Source organism: Fukomys damarensis, unplaced genomic scaffold, assembly GCF_012274545.1.
Source record: "Fukomys damarensis isolate Sample0158 unplaced genomic scaffold, DMR_v1.0_HiC HiC_scaffold_12, whole genome shotgun sequence".
Classification (NCBI taxonomy): domain Eukaryota; kingdom Metazoa; phylum Chordata; class Mammalia; order Rodentia; family Bathyergidae; genus Fukomys; species Fukomys damarensis.
The window spans coordinates 42,651,912-42,662,676 of record NW_022900924.1 but is presented as its reverse complement, the minus strand read 5'-3'; the positions used below and the strand labels follow the sequence as shown (position 1 = coordinate 42,662,676).

Genomic DNA, 10,765 nt, shown 5'->3' with positions numbered 1-10,765 from the left:
GAGTTTGAACCCCGGAAAAAAAAAAAAAAAAAAAAAAAAAGAAAGAAATATATGTGTTGGGAAGATAGTGGTTAATAATGCCAGCCTTGGCGTTAATGTGTTTTTGTTTTTCTTTTTCCTTCTAGTTTTTTGTTTGTTTGTTTATTTTTTGAGACATGGTCTCATTATGTAGGTCAGGCAGGATAGCCTTGAACTCATGATAAAGCCCAAAATGACCTTGAATCCAAATGCTGGGATTACGGGCATGTACCCAGCTCCACAAAACTTTTGATTTCCAACACCTAGGATAGTCTTCAACCAATTCCTTAAGCATGTAGTAACAAGAATAATTTCTTATGTAGCCTGTTACAGTTTATAAAGCACTCTGACATTTATTTAATCATCCTTACATTCTCATACCCATTTAATGGTTCAGAAAATAAAGGCTCGGCGATCTGGTGACTTGGTCAGGACAGAGGCAATTGGACTACAGATTTGGCTCTTAAACCAGAGCATCTCTTTGCCAATTCATTGTATTTCCTGCTATCACACTGCAGTCTTTTTTTTTGAGGGGGGGGTTTGGTTTTTTGAGACAGGGTCTCACTAGGTAGTTGAGACTGCTCTGGAACTCACTGTGTAGCTGAGGCTGGTCTTGAACTTGCAGTGATCCTCCTGCCTCAGCCTCCTGAGTGCTGGGATTACAGGTTTGAGCCAACACGCCCGGCACACTGCAGCCTTTTTGTTCAGGGGAAAAGCTCTAAAATAGTGTGCAACCTTAAAAAAAGAAAACTTTGATATTCTTCTTTGCTGAAACTTGCCGGACAGAGTTTTTCTAAGAAAAAGAAGAACAAGATCAAAAAGCCTTTATTTCCGGGGAGTTAAAAGATGCTGATCCACGAACAGCTCGTTATTTTAAGCTTGACATTCAGATTTGGGCATCTCGTGTACTGACTCAATGACCGTCTTCTCGTTGTTCTGCGTCCCCTCCTTTCCGTGCAGATGTGGCCGTAGCTGTGACTTATAACCACGACGGGTCCTACAGCATGCAGGTGAGCCGTGGGGAGGCCGTCCTGGGGCAGCCTGGAGCTGCTCCGTCTCCTGCCGAGTGGGGTCTTTTCACACTCCTGTTTCTCCTAAGCCTTTAGCTGCCTGGCTGCGGAGAGGCTGAGCGTTTGTTCCACTCCAGTGTGGGAGAGTCAGGCTCCATGGTTTCCAGCTCACTGCTTACTTAGTTTGACTATGAGTCCCCGAAGAAGGCAGACCTGGCTAAAGAGGAATAGCCTTGGGTCAGGCATCTAACAAGTCCCTGGAGTTGTGCGTGCGTTTCCATCACAAGCAGGGGTCCTCGGATTGTTGGGTTCCATCCATAACCCTATTCTCTCTCTCCCTTTCTCTCGCCCTCTCTCCCTCAGTCTCACCCTCCCTCCCACCACTCCAGGCTAGGCTCAAACTTGTGATCCTCCTGCCTCAGCCTCCCAGGTGGATTGAATTACAGACCTGTGCCACTGTACCCAGCCCTAAACATTCTTAAAAATTACTGAGACACCCCCCAGCCCCAAAGAGCTTCTGTTTATAAGAGTTATATCTATTGATAGTTACCATTTAGAAAACTAAAAAAAAATTTAACTGAGACAATTTTATTTTTTTAATTGTGAAATATACATAAAACTAGTTTTAAGTATACATCTCAGTAGCATTAAATGCATTCATATGGTCATACAACCATCACCATCTAACTCCAGAACTTTTTTAATCTTGAAAATTCTGAAATTCCATACCAATTTTTTTGGGGGGATATCGGGGATAGAACTCAGGATCCTTTGGTTATGAGGCAGGTGGTGGAACCACTCAGCTAAATCGTGAGTCTCAATTTTTTATTTTTAGACAGGGTCTTGCTATGTAGTTCAAGCTGGCCTTAAACTCACTATGTATCCCAGGCTGGCCTTGAACTCAGCGACCCTCCTGCCTCAGCCTATCAAGTGTTATGATTACAGGCACCACCATGCCTGGGTTCAGTACCAATTAAACAATGTTAATTCAATTCTTTTTCCCCTTGGCTGCTGAGAATAGCCATCCTACTGCTTCTGTAAATTTGACTTTTCTAAGTATCTCATATAAAGTGGAATAACAATATTTGTCTTTCTGGGACTTAGTATGATGTCTTCGAGGTTTTTCCATATTGTAGCAAGCATCAGAATTTTTTTAAAGTGAGTACTATTTCATTGTATGTATGTACCACATTTCTTTATCCATCCGTCAGTCTTGTTTCCAGCTTTTAGCTATTGTGTACAATGTTGCTAGGAACATATTACAAATGTCTCTTCCAGGTTCCTTTTAAAATTTATTTGTGTATGTGTCAATTTTAATGTGAGCTAAGAGATTTCAAATACTGAAAAATAGATGATATGCGTTAGACTTCACAACACATTTTGAGACACATTAGTATTCTCTCTGAGGTTCAGAAAAGCCATGGGAAATTCTCCGACTTTAATATACGAGAGTTGTAATTCATCTTGGGGCCTCTAGTTTGAGGATTCTTTCTTGTTTCATGGTAATTGTTAAAGTAACAGATTTGTCTTAACCTGTTCATAGAGCTAAATCCACAAGTTTAGAATGTGCTTTTGTGATTCTTAAGCAAAACCATTTGCAGGCTAACCTTTATGTCCTGAGAATTTCACAAACATTCCAGTGGCTGTTTTAGTAGGTTATAAAAGGGAGTAAAATGTCATATTTAACCTAGGACGATGAGAACCGGTGTATAAATATTGCAGTGTGACCTATTTCACCGCAGCCTCCATAATATTTTTTTTTTCTTTTTTTTTTTGGTACCGGGGATCCAACTTGGGTCCTTGCGCTTGCAGGGCAGGCCACTGAACCGCTGAGCTAAATCCCCGGCTCCCTCCATAATATATTTTAAAAGAACAGCCACAGGACTTCTGCACTAACGTCATGGGCATTGAAATGGAAAACAGATTTTCTGTGTGTAAGGGAAATTTTCTCGAGTGTATATATATATATGTGTGAGAAAATATTCTTTTTTCTTGTTTTGTTTTTGGAACTAAACAAAGAGATTGAACCCAGGGCCTTCTCACTGAGCTACGACCCCTACACCCCTGCCCCTTTTCTTCTGAGACAGTTTCCCTAAAATGCCCAGGCAAGGTTTGAACTTGCAGTCCTCCTGCCTCAGCCTCCTGAGTGCTGGGATCATAGGCGTGTGCTACCGGGCACAGCTTCTTTTCTATTCTCAGATGAACCATCAGACTGCTGAAGACAGGTTATATAACTTTTTTTTCTTTTAATTATCAGTTTGCTTATTCTTCCTAAAGTATTGGGGGGGTGGGTTCCTACATAGCTTTTTGAAAAATGCATTTTATGTGTCACCTTTTGAATCTGCTAATAGTGAAGGTGGATTCTGGTTTTATTAAATCTTTAAGATTGGGCTGGGGATGTAGCTCAGCAGCACCATGCCTCTTGGCAAGAGCAAGGTCCTGAGTTCGATTCCCAGTACCCCTCTTCCCCTCAAAATCTGTAAGATTGTTCACTTTTATTTGAAGAGCTTATTTTCCATTTTTTTCCAGATCGAAGATGAAACCTTCCAAGTCCTTGGTGCTCTTCACAGCGAGGGAGACTGCACTTACCTGAGAAGCTCCGTGAATGGAGTTGTCCGCAGGGCTAAGCTGGTCACCCTGGAGAACGCCGTGCACCTGTTCTCCATGGTAACGGCGCTTCAGCGTCGCCCCCGGGTGGGAGGGAAAGGCCTGACCCAGGTGGTTCCCTGCCCGGAGGGGAGACCCGCTCGCCTGGGCCACTGCCCTGGTCGCCTTTCCCTCAGTTTCCCCACACACTCCGGCCTTCCTAATTCTCCGTCCAGGCGTCCTGTTCACGCCGATTCTCCAGAATCCCGGGGACTCGGGAGGCGGAGACCGGGAGCGGAGTGGGGCCGGGTGTCCCCACGTGAGGGGACATCGGGAGGGGACGGAAGCCCCACACGATCGGCACCCTGAGCCACGCGCAGAGTCTGTGCAGCGCCCCGAAGAGACTTTAGTTCCAGCCCTGGTCCTGCCTCTTACAGCTCTGTGACCGCGGGCAGGGAAATTTCTGGTCTTCGGTTCCCCGTGTGCAACAGAATGGTAACGACCTTCCTGACGGAACTGTTGTGTCAGTGACATCATGTGTGTCACGTCAGTGCCGCCATCAGCTGGACACTTGATAGTGATGACACCAAAAGTCACTGTGGCCGTCTGTCACCTGCAGTCAGTTCTATGCTTTAATTCTTTTTGGCAGGGTGCCACTGAGCTAAATCCCGGGCCTCTTTATGTTTTAATTCTTTTATCTCCTATGAGGCAGGTACACTGTCTCACTCTTTTTTTTGGTGTTGTTTGTTTTTGTTTTGTTTTGTTTTTTGAGACAGGGTCTCTCTATGTAGTTCAGGCTGTCCTTGAACTCACTGTGTAGCCAAGGCTGGTTTTGAACTCAGGGCCAGTCCTCCTGCCTCAGCCTCCCAGGTGCTGGGATTACAGACATACCCACCACGCCTCGTGTGTTGCTCCCTTATAATGGAAAACCAAGAGGAGAGGGGTCTAGTAACCCACTCAAGGTCAGGAAGCTAGATTAGAGAGCCAGGCACAGTGACACCTGCCTGTAATCCCAGCATTCAGGAGGCTGAGGCAGGAGGATCATGAGTTCAAGGCCAGCCTGTACTACACAGTGAGACCCAGTCCAAATAAATAAATATTGGGTTAGAGCCCTGGTACTGATGATGACTATGCTTAACGAACAGCTTGAAAAGTCGTTTCAATCGCATTCATAAAAATTCAGTGATGCGGTCTTGATTCCATTTTAATTTGTTTTCTTTTTCAGGAAGGAAGTATCGAGATCACCGTTCCAGTGCCCAAATACTTGTCTTCAGTGAGCTCAGAAGGAACCCAGGGAGGTACCATAGCTCCTATGACGGGAACCATCGAAAAGGTAATCAGGGGACAAGAGTGGAACACACAAAAGGCTGGTGTCCTGGACACGCATCCTCTGTCCTCTCTCAGTCCTGCTCACTGGAAAGTATCTATTTCAAGAAAACAAAGCGACCTCTTATGGATCCCAGTTCTATTTCAGTCTTCAGCAAAAATATCTACTTACCTAGCTTATGATAAAGGCTGTTGTTTGCTTGCTTTTGGCGCTGGGGGTTGAACCCAGGACCTCGTGCGTGGTAAGCACGTGCTCTACTGCTAAGCTACACCCCTAGCCCAGGGTTTCTGGGATTTTTCCAAGTTTTGGTTTTGCTTTGTTTGTACCGGGGATCGAACTTGGTCCTTGCGCTTGTGAGGCGGGCACTGGAACCACTGAGCTACATCCCCGGCCCCAAGTTTTGGTTTTTAAAATATTTTTATTAGTCCATGTGTGTGGTGCATGATTACAGTCACCATGGAAAGTTGCTTCAGGTCCATAATGCATTTTGATTGTTTTTCATCTCTTCTTCCTCCCTCCCCTACCCTCTCCCACCGTCTGCTATTTTTGAAGGTGGGACTGTACATCACAGTACAAGTGGTGTGGTGCTGAGGGTGTCACTCAATAGTAAAGCACATGCTTAGCATTCACGGGGGCCTGGGCTCGATTCCCACGCCCCCCCCCATAAAGGTACAAATAGTGCAAATTGTCTGGTTTTGTTTTGTTCGTTCGTGTGTTTTTTGAGACAGAGTCTCACGTTGTAGTCCAGCCTGATTTACAGCAGTTCTCTTGCCTCAGCCTCCTGAGTTCTGAGATTACAGGTATGTACCACCATGCCTGGCAGTGTTAAATTTAAATTTTGTCTTGAAATGAGAACAGTTATCACATGGTAGTGCACGCTGTAATCCCAGCACTTGGGAGGCTGCGGCAGGAGGATCGCCATGAGTTTGAGGCCCGCTTGTGTTCACAGTGAGTTCAAGGCCAGCTTGTACTACTTCAAATACATACATAAATAAATGGGCTGGGGATTTCGCTCAGTGGTAGGCAGCAGAACCGTGGGACTGCTTTTATAAAGGACTCAATTCCTTACCACCTCCCGAGGCCCCAGTTTGAGTCTTGTCACTTTAGGATTGGGAATTATCGGGTGATGCAAACATTCCGACCCTGGCAGGGACTTGATATAACCTCAAACCAGGATAGATCAGTGAGTGGTCTCCTTCTAGGCCCTGGGACCCTGAAGAGTCTCCCCAGATGCGTGAAGTTGTCAACATTCAACTGTGTGTTCTTGGTAGCAAAAAAGGAAGGAGACAATGACTGCCTAAAGGGTGTTGGTGATGTCACCCACCGTTCTCCTCAAGGAGTATTTGCCCCATGGGGCTGTGAGCAGAGAGACCTGGCCCTGCCTTGGGTTTGTTCCGCCTGAGTTCCCGAGATCTGTCATAGTGTGACATTCCTGCAGAGGGGTCGTCTGATATTTAAAGATAGACATTCTGAAGCCAGAGCTGTGGTGCTCCCCTGTAATCCCAGCACTCAGGAGGCTGAGGCAGGAGGATCGCTGTGAGTTTGAGGCCAGCCTGGGGTACACAGTGAGTTCCAGGTCAGTCTCAACTACATAGTGAGACCCTGTCTCAAAGAAACAAAAACAAAAATAAATAAATAAAAATGAAAGAAAGGCAAGCATTCAGACAGACATTTTGAGCCAGGGATGGCTCACCTGGGAGGGCTCCGGAGAGACTGAGGCAGGTGGAGCCTTGGAGCCTAGGAGTTTGAGGTCAGCCAGGAAAACATAGTGATATCCCACTTCAAAGGACAAAAAGGCTGGGCTGGGGTTTAGCTCAGTGGTGCCACCTCTTGCCTTGCAAGTGCAAGGTCCTGAGTTCCATCTCTGGTACCAAAAAAAGGAAAAGAAAAAAAGGCACAGATCCTAAGTCTGGTGGTGGCAGGCAGAACCAGGAGGATCGCTGCGAGTTCAAGGCCAGCCTGGACTGCATAAGGTAAACAAACAAACAAAACATAGCAAAAAGCATTGCTCAAGATTGTGTCACCTGTGGGGCTTTCAAGAATGTGTCCATATCTTACAACTTGGGCTCTATACAATGGCTTGATTTATTTGTTTGTTTGTTTGTTTTGTACCAGGAATCAAACTCAGGGTCTTGTGCTTGTGAGGCAGTTACAGAGCTACTGAGCTAAATCCCTGGTTGTTTGTTTATTTTTGAGACAGAGCCTTACTATGTAGTCCAGGCTGGCCTTGAGCTCACAGGGATCTTCCTGCCTCAGCCTCCCACATGCTGGGACTACAGGTGTGCCCCACCATGCCCAGCTCACAATGACTTTAGAATTTGACTCCACTATGTAGAGTTTCCAAAACCTCAAAAAGTCTGTGGGGTACCATGGTGCATGCTGTAATCCCAGCACTGAGGAAGGCTGAGGCAGGAGGATCACAAGTCCCACACAGGTAACTTAGTAGGACCCTGACTCGAACAAAAGAGCCAACAAACAGATCCAGGCACTGGGAATGTAGTTCAGGGGTAAAACACTGCTGGCTTTGATCCCAGTGCTGCAAGGGAAAAAATAAGGAAGATCGTAGGGGAAGCGTGAGTTCCTTTACACACAGTTGAATGACAGCTTCATGTATCTGCGGAAGCTCTCCAGGGTCTCAGGGCCTAGGAGGAGACCACCGATCTATCCCGGTTTGAGGCTGTATCATTGCATCTGGTGTTGCTGATAAATTTAATTCTCTCAGGTGAGGGTGGTCTACACGCTCAACCCCCTAGGGCCCTGAAGACGTGACACTATCCTGGACAATCCCCAACTGAGAACCCGTCAAGACGCATTCCTCTGCCCTGCCCGGGTGGGCACGCTTGTTTCTCTTTGACCTTCCCTGCTGGCCAGACATCTGGGTTACACATTCGTGAAGGAGACCGGAAGAATGCCAGGAACCTCAAAAGGGGCTTCATCTGATTCGAGCAAACTAGCTGGCTTGGGAGAGAGGGACAGGGCTGAGCCGTGCTGGCCCTGCCGGTGTCACCCAATGCCTCTGTGGCGGAGCTCGCAGCCGAATAGACACGGCTTCCGCTCCATGCAGACGACAGAGCTCCAATGCCTTCTTACACGTTAACCCGTCCCTCTGAACCCCCAGGTGCTTGTGAAAGCTGGAGACAAAGTGAAAGCCGGAGATTCTCTCATGGTCATGATCGCTATGAAGATGGAGGTGCGTGGAATGATGCATTCAGTTGAGCAGTAAACCTTGAGAAGCATCGCACCAGATTGTTCCTCTGCCTTATGGCAGAGGTTAATACCATTTTAAATGTGAAGAGCCACAGATTGGCTGGGCATCAGTTGCAAAACCAAACTGGGAGGCTGAGGCAGGAGGATCACCCCATGAGTTCGAGGCCAGCCTGGGGTACGTAGTGAGTTCAAGACCAGCCTGAACTAAACAGCTAGACTGTCACACACACACACACACACACACACACACACACACACACACACACACACACACATAGCTGCTGAGGTTTTTGGACAGTTGGAAATTATAGGAGGTGAGTGGTTCCCAAGCCTGGATAAGTTTTGCATTTGCCTGGCGAGCTTTTCCGAAGCGCTTCCCTGGACAGGTGCCTGAGCAGGGTCGCAGGAGTTAGGGTCCAGGGAGCAGCGCCCCCCACGTTGGGATGAGCGCAGGCTTTGGCCGAGCTGGGCAGGCTGTAGGGCTGCGTGCCGCGCTGCTGCGGTTCTCACGCCAAGCTGGAGCTGAGAGCTCTAGTTCGTCCCTGGCTTTGCAGTGGCGTCCTTGAATGGGTCCCTGGAGTGTCCAGGAGCGACTGACCCTAAACTCGTCACCATGTGCTGAGGGTATAAAAAAGAAAGAAAAACCTCGGGAGGCAAAGGGACTAGGAAACATCAAGACCATCGCGGGCGAGGCGGAGCCGTGACCCCTCTGTGTCTCCGCAGCACACCATAAAGGCTCCCCGGGACGGCACGATAAAGACGGTGCTCTTCACGGAAGGGTCGCAGGCCGACAGACACTCCCGTTTAGTCGAATTCGAGGAGGAAGAGCGTGAGGGGAAGGGGTCGGAATAAACCACCCCGGAAACTCCGCTGCGCTGTGCAGAATCTGCATCTGCAAAGCTGCTTTCGCCCAGCTCCCCTAAGCAGCAGTTTTTACCAAATCAATGATCGGGAAGGGGCTAAAACCCTTCCCCATGGGAGAATCATGTCCTGGGGTCCCAAACGCAATACTAAATGATCTCAAAAGCATTCATATTAATAAAATCAAATTCTACTTTTTTATCATTAGAAGCTAACATGGCTTGTTTCTGCCTCTGTAGTATCTTTTCGGGAGGAGCCATAGCAAGTTGGTCAAAAGGGAACGACCGGAAGCAAAATGTCATTCAATGAAATGAGTTACTTCCCAGGTATAATCATTCTGAACACAGAGAAAAGACATATTTCAGAGACAGATGCCGTAGAGCTAAACTCAACCAAGATTTTATTTTTCAGAGTAACTTATTAGGCAGTTTAAAAAGAAGGGAAGTTACTTGTTTCTAGTCTTTGCAAATGGAAAATTTCTCTTTAGACAGTCTCCGTCTTATTTTTGTGATATACTTTCTTTCTTTTAAAGACAGGGTCTCACTATGTAGTTGAGACTGACCTGGAGCTCACTATGTAGTCCAGGTTGGTCTCAAACTCACAGCGATCCTCCTGCCTCAGCCTCCCAAGTGCTAGGATACTGGCATGCGCCACCATGCCTGGCCTATGATATTATACTTTCTAATCTTGCAAAAAAGGCTGTATATTATGCTGGAATGGAACACAGTATTAATAACCAATTTGGATAAATTTGAAAAAACATAACTTCACAGAAGTGGGAAAAGTAGAAATCCTGAATGCTTTTTTCTAGAAACACTTCTTAAATTACCAATGAGTTTTATTTCTTTTGTCTGGATTTCTAAGTTACTGTATTTTCGTATATTCACTGAAGTTTTACATATTTGCTGAATTGCATTCTTGCTGAATACACAGGCTCTGTCAGATGTGGTGGAGGACACACACATGCAAAAGACAGTTTCTGTACTTTCTGGTGCCTATAATTTAATTGAGAAAATACAACACAATCATGTCAAAAGTTGTATTAAAGAGGAAACCATCAAATCCACAGTTAATCTAGCTCCTAGCTGTAAGCAAGCAATCCCACTGAGGAGTCAGCAGCAGGAAGAGAGATCCAAACACCGATAGCCAGGTGTGGTGGTGCACGCCTGTAATCCCAGCACTGAGGCAGGAGGATCGCTGTGAGTTCGAGACCAGATTGGGCTACATAGTGAGTTCCAGCTCAGTCTCAACTACATAATGAGACTCTGTCTCAAAACACCAAAAAAAAAAAAACAAAAAACAAAACAAAACAAAACAAAAAACCTGAAGTTGGGAATGGTGAGTTTCCACAGAAACCTGACTGCACAGCTTTGAGCCCACATTTCTGCCCCAGGCAGCTGAACCTCAGCACCCACTGTCGTGGGGCGGTGAAAAACAAACTGTGGACTGTTGGGTTTGTATGGCGGGGAGGGCAGAGGGTAGTGATGACTTAAAATTTTCTTTTCTTTTTAAGCAGTAAAAGCTGTGATATTTTGGGGAAATGTGTCTATTAAAGCACACCTGAAAGCTGGGTGTGGTGGTGCACACCTGTAAAGCCAGCAGTTGGCAGGCTGAGGCAGGAGGGTCACCATGAATTCGTACATAGCCTAAACTACATAGTGAGGTCTGTCTCAAAAACATACACATGGGATTGGGCTCAGTGGTTCCGCCACCTGCCTCGCAAGCTCAGGGGCCCAAGTTTGATCCCCAGTACCAA

General features: G+C 46.5%; 1 protein-coding gene across 1 annotated transcript in view; it reads left to right on the top strand.

The window, feature by feature from the left end:
* Mccc1 (methylcrotonoyl-CoA carboxylase 1) overlaps nt 1-9,519 on the top strand; it is a 61,140-nt gene extending 51,621 nt beyond the window's left edge. The window contains exons 16-20 of the mRNA XM_010624542.3: nt 979-1,028; nt 3,558-3,695; nt 4,840-4,947; nt 8,060-8,131; nt 8,872-9,519. Of these exons, the coding sequence (XP_010622844.1) occupies nt 979-1,028; nt 3,558-3,695; nt 4,840-4,947; nt 8,060-8,131; nt 8,872-9,000 (497 nt within the window). The 3' untranslated portion in view covers nt 9,001-9,519. The remainder of the gene's footprint in view (nt 1-978; nt 1,029-3,557; nt 3,696-4,839; nt 4,948-8,059; nt 8,132-8,871) is intronic.
* Nucleotides 9,520-10,765: the final 1,246 nt, after the last annotated feature.